Source organism: Neovison vison, chromosome 9, assembly GCF_020171115.1.
Source record: "Neovison vison isolate M4711 chromosome 9, ASM_NN_V1, whole genome shotgun sequence".
NCBI lineage: Eukaryota > Metazoa > Chordata > Mammalia > Carnivora > Mustelidae > Neogale > Neogale vison.
The window spans coordinates 610694-625174 of record NC_058099.1 but is presented as its reverse complement, the minus strand read 5'-3'; the positions used below and the strand labels follow the sequence as shown (position 1 = coordinate 625174).

The 14481-nt window shown below is 59.5% G+C and overlaps 1 protein-coding gene and 1 long non-coding RNA gene across 2 annotated transcripts in view; both read right to left on the bottom strand.

The window, feature by feature from the left end:
- EXD3 (exonuclease 3'-5' domain containing 3) overlaps nucleotides 1-10035 on the bottom strand; it is a 63236-nt gene extending 53201 nt beyond the window's left edge. The window contains 3 exon segments of the mRNA XM_044264355.1: nucleotides 1662-1760; nucleotides 4793-4949; nucleotides 9763-10035. Of these exon segments, the coding sequence (XP_044120290.1) occupies nucleotides 1662-1760; nucleotides 4793-4949; nucleotides 9763-10035 (529 nt within the window).
- A 2138-nt stretch (nucleotides 10036-12173) lies between these two features.
- LOC122916805 lies at nucleotides 12174-14344 on the bottom strand. Its single transcript, XR_006386309.1, has 2 exons — nucleotides 13990-14344; nucleotides 12174-13613 (listed from the first exon to the last, which is right to left on the bottom strand). It is a non-coding gene; the product is annotated as an uncharacterized LOC122916805 (long non-coding RNA).
- Between the last annotated feature and the right edge of the window lie 137 nt (nucleotides 14345-14481).

The window sequence follows — 14481 nt, the reverse complement described above, 5'->3', positions numbered from 1 at the left end:
TGCAAACCCCAACTGCTGACCTTGTGGTTCAGCTCCATTTGCTCCCACAAAGGCCACGTTTTCCGGGGAAACAGCCCTTGAGCTGATGTTCCAGTTGGAGGATATTTTATTGGCCCCTGGGGAGTGGAGGTGGAGAAGAAGAGGCCTCTGTCCTCACTGGCCCGTTCCTCCCTCTCATCCTTTCTCGATGCCAGCCACAGAACAGGCCGGGGGAGCCACATGGAGGCCCGAGGGTCTCAGGGATGTCCCCCTCCCAGGGACCACAGAAGAGGAAGGTCCTTGTGGCAAAACCAGTGGAGGGGCCAGAAGCATCCTAGAGATGCTCCCCGACACGGGGAAAGACAAGTGCCCCTGCCGAGAGCGGCCCTGGTCCGAGGCCTCCCGCAGGGACCTTCCCAAGGCTGGCCTCACCAGCAGGGCTGGACACAGCGCCGGCCCGGGGACTCCACGGCACCCCTCCGTGTCTGATGGGAGTGGGGGGCTGTGTCTGACCCGGAGGGGCTGTGTCTGACCTGGGGAGGCTGTGTCTAACCTAAGGGGGGCTGTGTCTGTTCTCAGGGTGGCCTTCCCCTTTGCTATCTCCAGCAGGCCAAGGGGGAGACCCTGCACACCTCAGGCTGAGGCCCACGTGTGACGGCTACCTGTGACGGCCACGTGTGACATCATGGAGCCCCACCCTACATACAGCCCCGTGGGGACGGGCACGGGCCTTGGGGGAGGCCCTGAGGGAGGGAGGGGCCCGAAGAGGCCCTGTGCACCTAGGAGCCCACGGGCCCCAGCTGCACCCCAGGTCCCGGCCCTGCAGACCTTAGATCCCCACGCCTGCCTCTGGCTGCTGGTTGGCTCAACAGCCAGGGCTGACCCCGAAGCGATGACCCAGGAGGCCGCTGTGGCACGTGTGTGGAGACCATGGCCCCCCAGGACAAAAGAGTCATGCTGGGATGTGGGGCCAGTTCTCAGGGTAGAAACGAGACCACCTCCACGGCCACCAAAGCGAAAATGCCTCCCTTCCCCACCGAGGAGGCTTCTGTGCCCAAGCAGGCCCCTCATCTCTGGTCAGGACCCCAGGCCTGAGCACAAGACAGGAGTGCCACAGGCGGCTTTGGGCCCCCACGCCTGGACCTGACCCAGGCCCCTGCTTCCCAAACACACCCCGCTTCCCTCCTTGCTTCTTCTTGGCAAGATGAACACAGTGCCCGAGTCCAGCCTAGAGACCCGGTGAGCGGGCAGTCCCGGGACTCAGAGCACCTCCCGTCCCTCCCACCAGTCCCCCCACACTGCCATGGGGGGCTCTGTCCTCCCCTGTGGCGCTGGTCCAGTCACACAGTCCTCCGGCAGCTAGTGAGCCAGGGGCCAGCAGACAGCCCACCTGGGGACAACAAGACCACACAGCGTGCACCTTGGGAGCCGGTGGCCCCCTTCACAGGGCACAGAGCAGTGCCTACTGCAGCCCTCAGGCCAGGAAGGCTGTGTCACCTGAGTGCTTGCGTCCACGCCCCACATGAGGCTGGAGCACGGGGACACCGTCCGCCTGGGGCGCCCATGCACAGACAGCCCCACGTACACACGCTGCCCACACAGCCAGCACACATGCCTGCACTCCTCACACGTCCCCGCTACCGGGCCCTGCCCAGTGGTGCCCATCAGGGACACGGACTCACCGGCAGAACGGCCCTCGGTCACAACAGGGTCGCCGGTGGGGTCTCCAGCTGCGTCTGGCAGGTCCATCCTCAAGGTGGGGCCAGGGAGGCGACAGGCAGCTGGAGGAGGGGGACCTGGCGGAGAGCGATACTCACACTCTCGTCCCCACGCTGTCCTGGCACGGGGGCCCAGGCAGCCTCGGTCCCCCGCCGGCCGGGGACGCTCAGAGCTGCCGGCAGAGGCGGGCTTGCCGTGACGGTCCGCACGAGCGCCCCCTCCGGTCAGGTCAGGCGGTTACGCCAGGGCCCGGCGAGTGTTCACGCTCCTCGACACTGTTCCTGCTTCTCGACACTGATGGAGAGGCTGGTTTTCCTCCTTTAATGGGCTATGCGAGGCCTCGGGAAGACTTTGTTCCCTGGGCACCGTCGTGAGTCGGGCAGCCCCCGTGCAACCCCTGAGCACAGGCTCAGCACAGCCGCTCCGCTTCGTCCCCCGAAACTCCAGGAGCCCCCTTAGGTGTCCCTTCAGACAGCGCCTTCATGTTTCTTTTTCTTTTTAAAGAGTTTATATATTTATTTGACTGAAAGGGAGAGACAGCGAGAGGAAACACAAGCAGGGGGAGCGGCAGAGGTAGAGGGAGAAGCAGGCTCCCCGCTGGGCAGGGAGCCGGACGTGGGGCTCGATCCCAGGCCCCCAGGATCATGACTGAGCCGAAGGCAGACGCCTGGCCCACTGAGCCCCGCGGGCGCCACAGTTGTATTTCTAAACCGTGTGCTGACGGTTTAGCTTCCAGTCTGGCGTGTGACTGACCAACGAAGGGGAGAGTTCACTCGCGCACCCCAGGGCCGCCCACCTACAGCCCTTCTGTGAGAGCCCTCCTCTGGCTCACTATTTAGAGAAGACACGAGCAGACACGTGTAAATACCTCCCAGCGCGGAGCCGTGTGTGCCGTGGCGGTTTCTCCTTTCCTGCTCCGTCCGCTCCGGACTTCTGCTCCAGCCGCGCAGGGCGCTCGGGCTGGGCCGCCCCCTCACTGGGAACCTCTGGGCACGACACACCTACTGACAGCAGGACAGTGCCCAACACGCCGGGGTGACCAGCTCCCACCTAAGGGCAAGCTCCCGGCCCAGACCATTGACCCGGGGTCCAGAGAGCACAGCCTCCCTCCAGGTGACAGAAGCAGCCGAGCCTCTGTGGGACAGGGCCCCCTAAGAGGGGTGACTGCAGCTGCCGCGAGTGTGCACGAGTGAAGCAGGAGCCCAGGGCCCCCAGAAACGGCGGCCTCAGGGCTGAGAGGGTAACAGAGACGCGAGCACTCCAGCATGCCGGGTGTGTTAGACTCCGGCCCAGCCAGCACCAGCCAAGACTCCAGAAAGGCTGTGCCTTAGGACAATGCCTAGACTGAGCCCCACTCTGACTTGCCCTGCCCCAAACCAAGCCCCAAGAAAATCAACACTGGGGCACGTGGTAGGTTGAGTCCCACCGAGACAAAGATCCGCCCTAACGAAATGTCAAGCCATGCTGACTTGCTCGAGGTGATCAGCTAGAAATTAACTGCCTGCAGGAACAAAAACCAACATTCTTCACAGGGACATAACAGAACCCGGAATCCAGGGCTGCCACATGCTTCACTCACAATATGCAACACGTAATAAACAAATCACAAGATCTACCAAGATATAGGAAACTATGACCCGTAATCAAGGCAGAAAAAACCGAACACCCGGATAATAGAAACCAACTCCAAATGGCTCAGCTGTGGGATTTATCCAAGATAAACACAACTATTACAAGTGTGTGCGAAGGGGCGCCTGGGGGGCTCAGTTGTTAAGCGTCTGCCTTTGGCTTAGGTCGCGGTCCCAGGCGGAGAGTCTGCTTCTCCCTCTCCCACTTGCCCTGCTTGTGGTCCTTCTCTCACTGTGTCCCCCTCTGTCAGAAAAATAAATAAATAAAATCTTTTTTAAAGAAAGTTTAATAACTGAAATGAAGAGGTCACTGGTTTGGAGACGGCAGATGAGTGTGAATCTGAGGACAGATCACCGGAGAGGGTCCTCTCTAGCGGGTGGGGGAGGGAGGAGAAGAGAGGGCAAGTTACACGCCTCCGTCGCTGCAGGCTGCTCTGCGCTGCGGTGGTTGAGGGGACTCGGACGGCACCGCGGTCCCTCTCTCTGCGGGTCTGAACAAGCCGGGGAGCCTAGCACTCGTTTTAGCCACACCCTGTCTCAAGCCACTTCCACCGTCTCTGGACAGAAGCTCTCCAGCCCTGTGGCATGGGACTGCCTTTCTCTCTTCTTTCTCGGTGTGTCCTGCGTTTCTTGACTTCCAAGTCCTCACCATTCTGTTTTCCTCCTGTTTCCAGAGGAGCACGCTCTCCCGAATCTTCCCGGGAAGAACATTTACCAAGTGTCCGGTTGTCGGGAGGTGTCCGCACTGGGCCGCAGCCCTCGGCTGCAGGCCGGCCCCTGGATATGGGATGTTGATGGTCCCCGTTGTCTTCTAGGCCTTCATGTCGCTGCCCAGAGGTCTGAAGCCACCTGACTCCCAACATCACACAGGATGCTTGTCTCTTCCTCACGCAGGGCCTCCCCTTAACAGCACGGCGTCTCAGGGCGGGGCGGCGTGGGCTCTGCCAGGGGCTCTTACGTTCCTCGGAGCTGGGACGTGTCTTCTATTTTTCCTTGATAATGTCCTGGCCTTCCTGTTCTCCACCCTGGGCTGTAAGGACTGTTTTGTGTGTGGTGGTTTTTTTAGGATTTTACTTATTTATTTGAGAAAGCAACAGAGACCAGCAGAGAGCGAGGGGAAGTAGACATCCCCTCTCCCCCGACCAGGGCGCCCGACGGCGGGCTCGATCCCGGGCCTCCAGGATCCTGACCTGAGCCGAAGGCAGCCACTTCCGAGAGCGCCCCCGGCACCCCGTGGTGTAAGTATTCTTAGATACTGCCCTTCCTGGAAGAACCTCTCGCTTTCTGATCTTTCCCCTTCTCTGCCTTCAGCAGAGATTTCCTGCACTTGATTTTGCAGAACAATCACCGACTTCCTCACTTCTGCTACCGAAACTGTATTAATCGGGAGTCGTTTCTCCTTTTGCCCCAGAGGACCTCACGACTCGGTCTGTTTTCCTGCACACTCCGCCCCCCTTCCTGCTCACCTGGTGTGTCTCTCCTCTTAGAAACTTTGCTCAAGTGTCTGGAGACCGAGAGGGACACAGAGCAGCTGCCTGGGTGCTGGGCAGGGGGAGCCCTGGGGACGGGGGGCTCACTGTAGGTACCTGGGGCCTGGGCCCCGAAGGTCACGCCTCGGCCCATCTGTCAGGAAGAGGCGCCCCCGTCCTCACCTGCAGGGAGGCACTGGGTGGCCATAGCCCAGGTTCCCAGAGGGCCAGGGTCCCCCTGAAAACCTTCTGAGACCCTGCCTGCAATCTGGAGCTGCCCTGGGCGCTGTGGCCAGGCTGGGGGCCCCCCTCTGCCCCGCACCCCAGGTCCCCAGGCGGCTAGAGGGCGACCCTCGGCAGTGGCCGTCCGTCTCCACCAGGCCTCACGCTTCTTCCCTTCTCTTTGCCTGTAAGTGCTTCTGCTTTATGAGAAAGGCAAAGCCATCTTTTTAAAATGTCTTTGCTGCCCTTTTCATGGGCCTCAGGCGCAGCGGGGGAAGCGGCCGCACCCAGCGCCCACGGTCCCAGCGCCCTTGTGACGAGCACACGTCCCACGGGACACGCGCCCTGCACACCGCCACGGCAGAGGCCGCAGGAGCTCTGCACCGTAGTCCATCGGAGCTGTTGGCCTGCACTGTTCTCTCCTTGGAAACTACTCCCACCTGCCCCGGGGCTCTGCACACCTCCACCCGCCACAGCCCAGATGCGCGGGCGCCCGGCCGAAGAGACCGGGCTGTGGGATGGGGTGGTCCCCGCAGTGCGCGTTCGACCCCACCCAGCCCACGGACTGAGCCCCTGGAGAGTAGCAGGGCAGCCGAAGCAAAGCGCCACAGAGAAGAAGCTGCGACAACAGAAATTCACTTTCTCCCAGTTCTGGAGACTGGAAGTCCGATATCAAGGTGTTGGCAGGGTCGGCGGCTCCTGAGGCCTCTCCCCGTGTGCGGACGCTGTCTTCTCCCGTGTCTGGGCCCACTGTCCTCTTCTCCCAAGGGACACCGACCTACTGACCTCATTTTACCTTAGCTACCTCTGGAAAGACCCCATCTCCAAATACGTCCCATTCTGAGGTGCCGGGCTTTAGGCCCCCTGTGGGCCATGCCAAGGAGACCTCTGGCCCCTTTGGCTTCAGGTCACAGGATGACTCTTGGGCCCACCAGAGGATCCCCAGGAGGGGATGCTGGACACACTCCCCGTGACACGGGCCCCTCTCTGAAAAGCCACCAGGAGCCTCACCCGTTTCTTTCTCTAGTCCTTCCTTCACCCCTACAGACGGGCCTCACCCAGAACCCAGTTCCTCGTGCGGCCGACTCAGAGCTGCCTACGAGCCTCAGCAAGACCAGGGTCCGGCCTGCACGCCCCAGTGTTGGCACCCTTGTTCAGCACTTCTGGAGCCCTGGACACGTCACAGCAGGTGCAGAAGGGGTCCCGAACAGACCCTCTGGCGGGGTCCACCCCCCAGGGGCAGTGAGTTCCTGGCTGGGGTGGGGAAAGGCCCACGCATGCTGGGGCCTGCATCCCTGGACAGAAGGCCGGGGGGTGGGGTGGGGAAGAGTAAACAGCACGAAGGGGGACTCTCCAGAAACAAGGGCCAAGCGTCCACCTACTGCAGGGCTGACGGAGGGCTACCTCAAAGAGTGGCTCTTCCCGGTCTCCGTCTCTGGGCCCCACCGCAGGCTCCCTACGCCACCCCGAGCTGCAGGCCACTCTGGGGAGCTGCTCAAGGGGCTCAAGTGGAAGCAGTGGACCCGTGGACAGGTCCCCTCCAGAGCCCCCCCAGCAGAGCCAGACCCCCAGGCCACCCCCATCTCATTGGCCATCCCCACATTTGTGTGGGCCTGTGGGCTCTTCTTTAAAAGGGGAGCCTCGCTCTGATCAGACTTATAATAACGACCAGCATCAGTGCAGGGCAAAGGTCCCTCTGAGCCCTGCAAGTCAGGTCGCCGCAGAAGGAACGCTGTCCTGCGGTCAGCTCTCCTTACACAAGCTTTGTTCTCCTCCAGAGCCTGGAATCCAAAATCCACAAGCCCACGTGCTTCTGAGCTGGCAAAGACCAGAGTCAAATTCACCCCATGGCAGACTGTTTTAATTGACCTCATTTTAAAGAGAAAAAAATCTGCTTGGAGTCCAAATTGTCTTGAGCTGAAAATGCAGTTCAGGGTTTGGAGGCTACACCAAGACCAGGCCTTCCCAGGGATGGCCTTCCGGAGCCCACCGGGACGGCCTCCTGGAAGCCTTGGAACTTCCATTTAAAATGAACAGTCAACGGGTACAACTTGTTCAGGCCTCATGACTTTTTCTTGCTGGGAACCGAGCCACACCTCGAAATGCCGGCCTCAGAGAGCCCACCCGCCCCCTGCCCCTGCCCCGCAGCGGGGTGCCCCAGGCCCCCACCTGCAGGAGGGGGCAGGACAGACTGCCTCCTCCGACAGCTGGGCCCCACGAGTTTAACTGGGTGCCCACCTCGGAGCGGTGCCCCCCAGCCAGACTCCCGGCGGCTTCAAACCCGATAAAGAAAACCTCATTTTCCATGGAGCCAGGCGGCCGGCAGGGGGGGCTCTCGGCCCAAGCATCTGGCCATGCTGCCCAGGCTGGACGAGATGACCGTCCACACTAGGTCCCCCCTCAGCAGGAGGAAGGACAGCTCCGTTCTTGCCCTGCAAACTCAGTGAGAAGCTGCAGGCGCCCTGAGCCCTCACTTCCCTCTGAGGGACCTCCTCTGTGTTCTCCAGACTAACCTGTGGGTTTGCCATAGCTTGTCCTGAATTCCAACTCCTGTGCCATTTCCCAGCAAACCCATTTCGCTGGTAAAATAACTGACTGTCTTAATTCTGAGCTTGACCCAGGCCAAGCTCGGCATCTGCTGTAGGTTGGGGATGCTCCAGGGGCCCCTGGATGTTCCAGCCCTGTGCCCCACGGTCTACTGCTCGGCACACTGACCAAGCCAGACCCAAGGCCTCCTGGAACCCGGCCCCTCAACCAGGCCCAGCCAGGGGCAAGAGGGCACCTCAGCAGGTTCACTCCCCAGACGGAACCCCCGGCATTGGCACCACCCAGGCTGGGGTCCCGGTCCAGCCACACCATGAAGCGGACACTGTGGGCTAAGGGAGGGCATTGAGAACCACAGAGCAAAGGCTCACGACACCTGCCCGGCACTGGCTGTGATCTGGCTGTCTCCTCTGTTCCACAGGAGGGAAAGACAGGGCCCGGGGTCTCCCCACTACAGGCTTTGTGCATGGGACACAGTGGCCAAGCCTGGGACACTGCCAGAAGCCCAGAGGACCAGGCTCCCGGGTGCTTCAAAATGTCTCCTGACCTAAAGCTGCCCCTCAAATAACCCAGAAACGTGAAAATTGAAGGCAAAAGGCAGAAATTAGACCCAAAAGAAGCTACATTGCTGGCTGAGGGTCCAAGCAGCCTGGTGGGGCCGGGGCTCAGCCTTCCGCCCGGCTGCCCATCTGTCCCAGCAGAGCGGGCCGCGGCACAGGACGGAGTTTCCTCCACATTCTGGTTCACGGAGGCGACCTTTGAATAGGTCATCAGAGCATTCTCCTTTGGACGCCAGGTCGTGCTTCATACACCGCTGTCCCACGCTGCTTTCTGCAAATGCAGAGGTGGTGGCTGTGACTCCCACAGGTGCTCCCCGTGCCCTTCATCACAGGTGGCCAAGGCCCTGGAGAGGGTGATGCGGGGCTGTCCCCTCGCTGTGCCAGAGCCCTTCCGGGAGCGTGACTCCTGCCCGGGCCACCACACCCACACTCAGCCCTCCTGGGCCACCCCATGTGACGGACAAGGCGGGCACCGCAGGAACGCGGGCAGGAACGTGGGCAGCCAGGGGTGGGCACGAGCCTCGGACTCCAGATGCCGTCGCCCCCACAGGGAGGCCCTGTCCCCTCCTGGCCCTGTGCCGTCCCACGGTCAGCCACATCCTGCCCTAACTGCAAAATGTACCTGGGCTAAGAGCATAAACTGTCTCAGTACTGATTTTTTGTATCAATTGTGGGTGGAAACGAAGGTATTCAGAGAATACTGGCGTCAGGAGATATATATGTGTGTATATACACACACACACATATATATCTATATATAATATATATAAAAGATTTTATTTATTTGACAGAGATCACAAGGAGGCAGAGAGGCAGGCAGAGAGAGAGGAGGAAGCAGGCTCCCCGCTGAGCAGAGAGCCCGACTCAGGGCTCGATCCCAAGACCCTGAGACCATGACCTGAGCTGAAGGCAGAGGCTTTAACCCCCTGAGCCACCCAGGCGCCCCTCAACTTTTTTATGCTTCTCTATAAGTAAGCTCCATGGCCACCTGGGGCTTGAACTCATGACCCTGCGATGAAGAGACACGTGTTCTACCAACCGAGCCAGCCAACAGCGCCTCACCTTCTCCTTTTACGTCCTTAGTCTTCATACTAGAAAATTTAAAGTCACGTGTGGGGTCACATATTTCTGCCGGGCACACTGGCCTCAGCGGAGCACTGGTCAGCCGGCAGGTGCCTAGCCACACGCCCAGCGGAGGAGGAGCTGCGCCCAGACCCACAGCCACCACCCTGCACAACAGCATCGGGGACTCCCTCTGCTGCCCCCAAAGGCCAAACGCAGGGGGACTGGGGCTGCACCCAAGACACAGGGGTGGGGGCACAGCCTGGACCCCTGAAAACAGGGGCCCCCCATGTCCCTAGTTCAACAAGAATGCTAATTTGAAAGCTGTTTCAGTTGGTTTGCAAACTGAATTAAATGTCTGGGCACACACCTCAGTGATTTTTTAAAAAGCTTTATTGATCTAATACACACAGCACAGCGCAGCGTTTTTAGCATATTTAGGTATGAGAGAATATCACCACCGCCAATTTCTAGTCCGTTTCATCACCCCAAAAAAAGACTCCGTACCCGTTAGCTGTTGCTCCCCACACTCCTCTTTGGCAACCACAAGGCCGCTTTCTGCCTCCGGGAGCTGCCTACTGTGAACGCTCCGCACACGGAGCCCGGGACAAGGTCTGCATCCCGCCCCTCCCCCAGCAGGCTGCTCTCGGGTCCGTCCACGCTGTGGCACCTGCCGGCATCTACTCCTTCCCACGGCTGCACCACACTCATCTGGGTTCTGCCTGTGGCCACCGTGGACCGTCGCACACCGATGTTCCCGTGGGCCCGAGCCGCCTGTTCCCGGGGGAAAGGGCTGGGCTGAGCCGAGAAGACACCACGCTGTCGGCCACACTGCTTCCCGCCACAGCGCATGGAGGGCTGACCGCGCACGGCCTTGCCAACACAGGCTCCTTGGCGTCTGTCCCTTTCCATTTCACCCAGCCGAGTGGCAGGGGATTTTTTTTTTTAAGATTTTATTTATTTATTTGACAGACAGAGATCACAAATAGGCAGAGACAGAGGGGGAAGCAGGCTCCCCGCTGAGCAGAGAGCCCGATGTGGGGCTCGATCGCAGGACCCCGAGACCATGACCTGAGCCAAAGGCAGAGGCTTTAACCCACTGAGCCCCCCAGGCGCCCCGGGAGGGACTTTTAACTTAACTGACCTAAGAGTTGCTCCTTTCCTTAAAAATCAGGATCACCAATCTAAAACACAAGAAAGTGCTTTTCCAGAGATGGCACGTGGGGGCTGGGGGTCCCACCAGAGCAGCTGTGGGAGGTGCCCCACTGCCTCTGGGCTGCACCCTGCCGCGGCGTGCCCACCATCACGGTCACTCCAGTTGCTCAGGTCGGCTTCAGCCCCATCTGGGGGCCTCGCTGGAGCACCTCCCTGGGACCCGTCCCACTGGGTGCAGAGGTCAGCAGGAGAGGGCACGAGCCAGAAGTCACCGGCCCCACCATTCAGTCGGGCTTTCCAGCTCCCTGCCCGCTCCAGAGCGGGCCTCCCATTGTCCAATAATGGGGTAAAATCACATGAATGATGAATGGCTACTTAAAAACACTTTACAAAAACATTGAGCGTCGTTGGGGAAAAAAACCTCACAATGCGGCACACAGTTGTATTTGACAGAAAGCCACGGCACTACAGTGTGGGCCGAAGGACACCCCGGCCCAGTCAGTACAAGACAGACACGGAGCCACGCAGGCACCGGCGGGGTTGGGGGGCAGGCCGCCCCTTCCATTTTCTGTCTCTTGTTTTTGTATTTGCTCCATATTATACGATGAACACACTGCACTTCCTAATCATGAAGAAAGAAAATCACAAATGAAACTTTAAAACTTAGACTTGGGGTGCGTGGTTGGCGCGGTCAGATCAGCGTGGGCCCTTGGAGTCGGCTCAGGTCCTGGTCTCCGGGTGGTGGACGCAGCCCCGCAGCGGGCTCCGCGCTGCCCCGGAGCCCGCGAGAGTCTCTCGCCCTCTGTCCCTCCCACTTGTGCGCCTGCGCGCTCTCAGATAAACGTTACAACCTCTTTAAAGATTTTGACACTCCAAGGAAACCTTCGCTTCGGGAAGGAGATGGGGCCGCCTGCTCTGAGAGCCAGACGGTGGGGAGGACACCAGGCGCTCCCGCCGTCGCGTGGTCGGCCCCGGGCGGCCCGTGGGCCCGGCTCTGCCCTCGCGATCCGGCCTCGCTGACCGCCCATGGCCCCAAACGCACTGGCTTAGAGCAGAACAACCCTTGACCGTCCCGCGTGGGGTCAGGCGCAGGAAGCGGAAGCGGCCTGACCGCGGGGTCCTGCTCCGGGCCTCTGGGGTCGCACCCAGCATGAGGCAGGCCTGCTGTCTCCAGCCTCAGCGGGGGCTGGGGGCCGCCTACGGCCCGCATGGCTGGAGCCCGACAGCCTGTGGGTCTCTGATGCTCGGCGCCCAGCTCCGATTTCCTCTTTCCTGCCGGGCAGTCGTCCCGCTTCTAGAGGAGGTTTTTCCGCCGTGACCATGGGGCAAATACAGGACCGTGGATGGGGCAAATACAGGTCCCCTCCTTTAACACTGAGTGTCGTTCCCCTGGTCCTGTTTTTCCTTAGTCTCCTCAGAACTGTGTCTCATTGGTCTTTTTTTAAAGATCTTGTTTATTTATTTGAGAGAATGAGGAGAGCGAGCAAGCGTGAGGGGGGCAGGGTCAGAGCGAGAAGCAAACTTCTGACGCGGGACTCGATCCGGGGACTCCAGGATCATGACCTGAGCCGAAGGGGACGCTTCACAGACTGAGCCCCCTAGGCGCCCCTCACTGGTCTTTTTAAGAGCTAGTTTTCAGGGAAACCTGGGGGCTCAGCGGGTTAAGCACCTGCCTCCGGCTCAGGTCATGATCCCAGGGTTCTGGGATGGAGCCCTGCTCAGGGGGAAGCCTGCTGCTCCCTCTGCCCCTCCCCCTGCTTGTGCTCACGCTTGCTCTGTCGAATAAATGAAATCTTAAATAATAATAAAAAAAAAGGACTACTTTTCAGTCTTACTAATTCTGTACTTTCTGATTTAATTACTTAATTAATTAAGCTTTTCTCTTTATCAACTCCCTCTTCTGCCTTTTGGTGTCTTCCGTTTGTTTTTTACTTCTTTGGGCGTGATTTCCTCCCTCTCTGGCTGCATTCGGGCTTCCTGGGATTTGTGCGTCCCTCAGAGATGCTCTGCTTCCTTCTGACTCCAGAGCTGCTGTGCTAGCCTGCTTCTGCCTCCCTCGGAAATGACCCACCGTTTCTGCCCGGGTTCTCCTTGGCACTCAGGACTCAGCCCGCGTGTTTCACTTCAGAAACACGCACTCCTCCCTTTTTCGCCGTTTCACGGGCTTCATCGGACGTCATGTGTGGCTGTGGCTCTGCTCTGAGGTTCTCAGCCCGGCCGGCTTCCCGCCTTCCCCTGCGGTCTGCAGCACATGTGCGGAGGCAGGCCCGGGCACTCGGAGTGGCCAAGCTGCAGGGCCCTGGACAGCTGAGGGATCGTGTTGTATCTGACCTGCCGGTCCTGGCCCAGACAGACGCCCACTTTGGAAGGGCCGCGTGTAGAAATGAGCTCAGGGACCAGCAGCAACACGTTCCTCCATTCGAAGCTGCAAGGCCAGGTGACCGGTGCTGGCTTGGGTCCGGGAGAGCAGAGGGGCGGGCGCTGCTGGCCCAGTGCCCACGGAGGAGGAAGCCCTTGACCATCACAGAGGTCTGGAGAGGTACGCTAAAATTTTCCCAGGGTTACAGTCCTAGCTCTGAACCTGAAAGGGGATGAATCGTGGGCCGCTTCCTGTTTGCACAGCTGCCTTCTGTGTCCTTCTGGTTTTCCTCTCGAAGCTTCCCTGGGGCGGCAGAGGTATGAGCACCCGGGTCAACGGTCAGCAGCCTATACAGCGGCTGTGGCAGTGGGCTCCAGAGCTGTGGCTCACGACAGGCGCCTCCCCACGGAACCCTGCATGGCCCTGAACCAGACGCAGCCCCAGTCGGGGCCAGGCCTCCAGAAGCTGGTCTCCAACACCAAGCATTTCCATCACACCAAGGTTATTTCTACTTCCCGAGAGAAAAATCTCATTTTCATTTTATTTTTTTCTTTGAACGTGCCTGTTGTTTAAAAAGAAAGGAAAAAAAACCCCACACACTTCTTTGCGTTGGGCTAAACCCAATTCCTGCCATGTCTTTGACATCTGTGCTCCAGAATGAACCACAACTATTACAGCCCTTTAAAAGTAAGTTCCAGCACTATGCTGACTGCTAGCTGAGTCACAGTCTTACCTTAGAAATGGCCTTTCCTGGACTCTTCCACTGACGGAGCAACTGTGGGACCCTCACGGTCCTGGCGGGCCTCCCCAGAGCGCTGACGCGGTCACCCTCCCTCAGGACAGCGGGCCGTCCGTCTGTGAAGGCCGGCTTCAGGTTGGCTGTGGGCTGCGCCACTCCAGACGTCTCAACGCCTGCCTGCGAACAGATTTTAGCTCAGACAGAAGGAAGTTTTCTGCACAACATTTAAGCAGTTGAATTTCAGAGCTGGAAGAATCTCAGGCTCATTAATCATTTCAACCTTCAGGATGTCCGTTAAATAGAAAAACCTATCATTGAAACCTTCCTTAACAATGGTTTTAAACAAGGCGCCTGGTGGCTCAGTTCAGCAGGTTCAGCAGGTTCAGCATCTGCTTTCGTTCAGGTCACGATCCCAGGGTCCTGGGATCGAGCCCCGCATCGGGCTCTCTGCGCAGCGGGGAGCTGCTCCCCCCCCCCCCACCTGCCTGCTTGTGGTCTCTGTCTGTCAAATAACTAAATAAAATTTTTTTAAAAAATGGTTTTCGACACTTACTCTGAGATAACTGGAGACAGATACACGCACTTGGGAGAGAGAAGAGCTGACCCACACGCGTTCTACGCAGTCCCTCAGGTGTCACGGCAGTCAACGTCACCAGCAGGGCCTGACGTGGATCCCGTCGCGACCCAGAGCGCCTGCCCTTGGGACCCCGCAGCATCGCCGGTTCACGGCGTTCATCGGTCAGTGGCCCCAGGCGGCCGCGCCTCTGTTCTCCATTTATATCACTTGTCATTTAAGAAAGTTACATGAACGGAGTCAGAGTACGTGACCTTCTCTCACCCTGGCACTCCCGAGGCCCGCGGGCCTTGTACTCGTCGTCCGCAGAGTGTCCTCCACACGGGACGGGGCCTCTGCGGGACGTCGGGGGTGACAGAGGTGCCACGGCCCAGAGCATCCGGTGACGGAGGGGGCGGGGCTGGGCTGCCTCCACCCTCCTGTTAGGGAAATAAAGCCAGTCTAAGGGCAGATGCGGCAGACGCCGCAGCG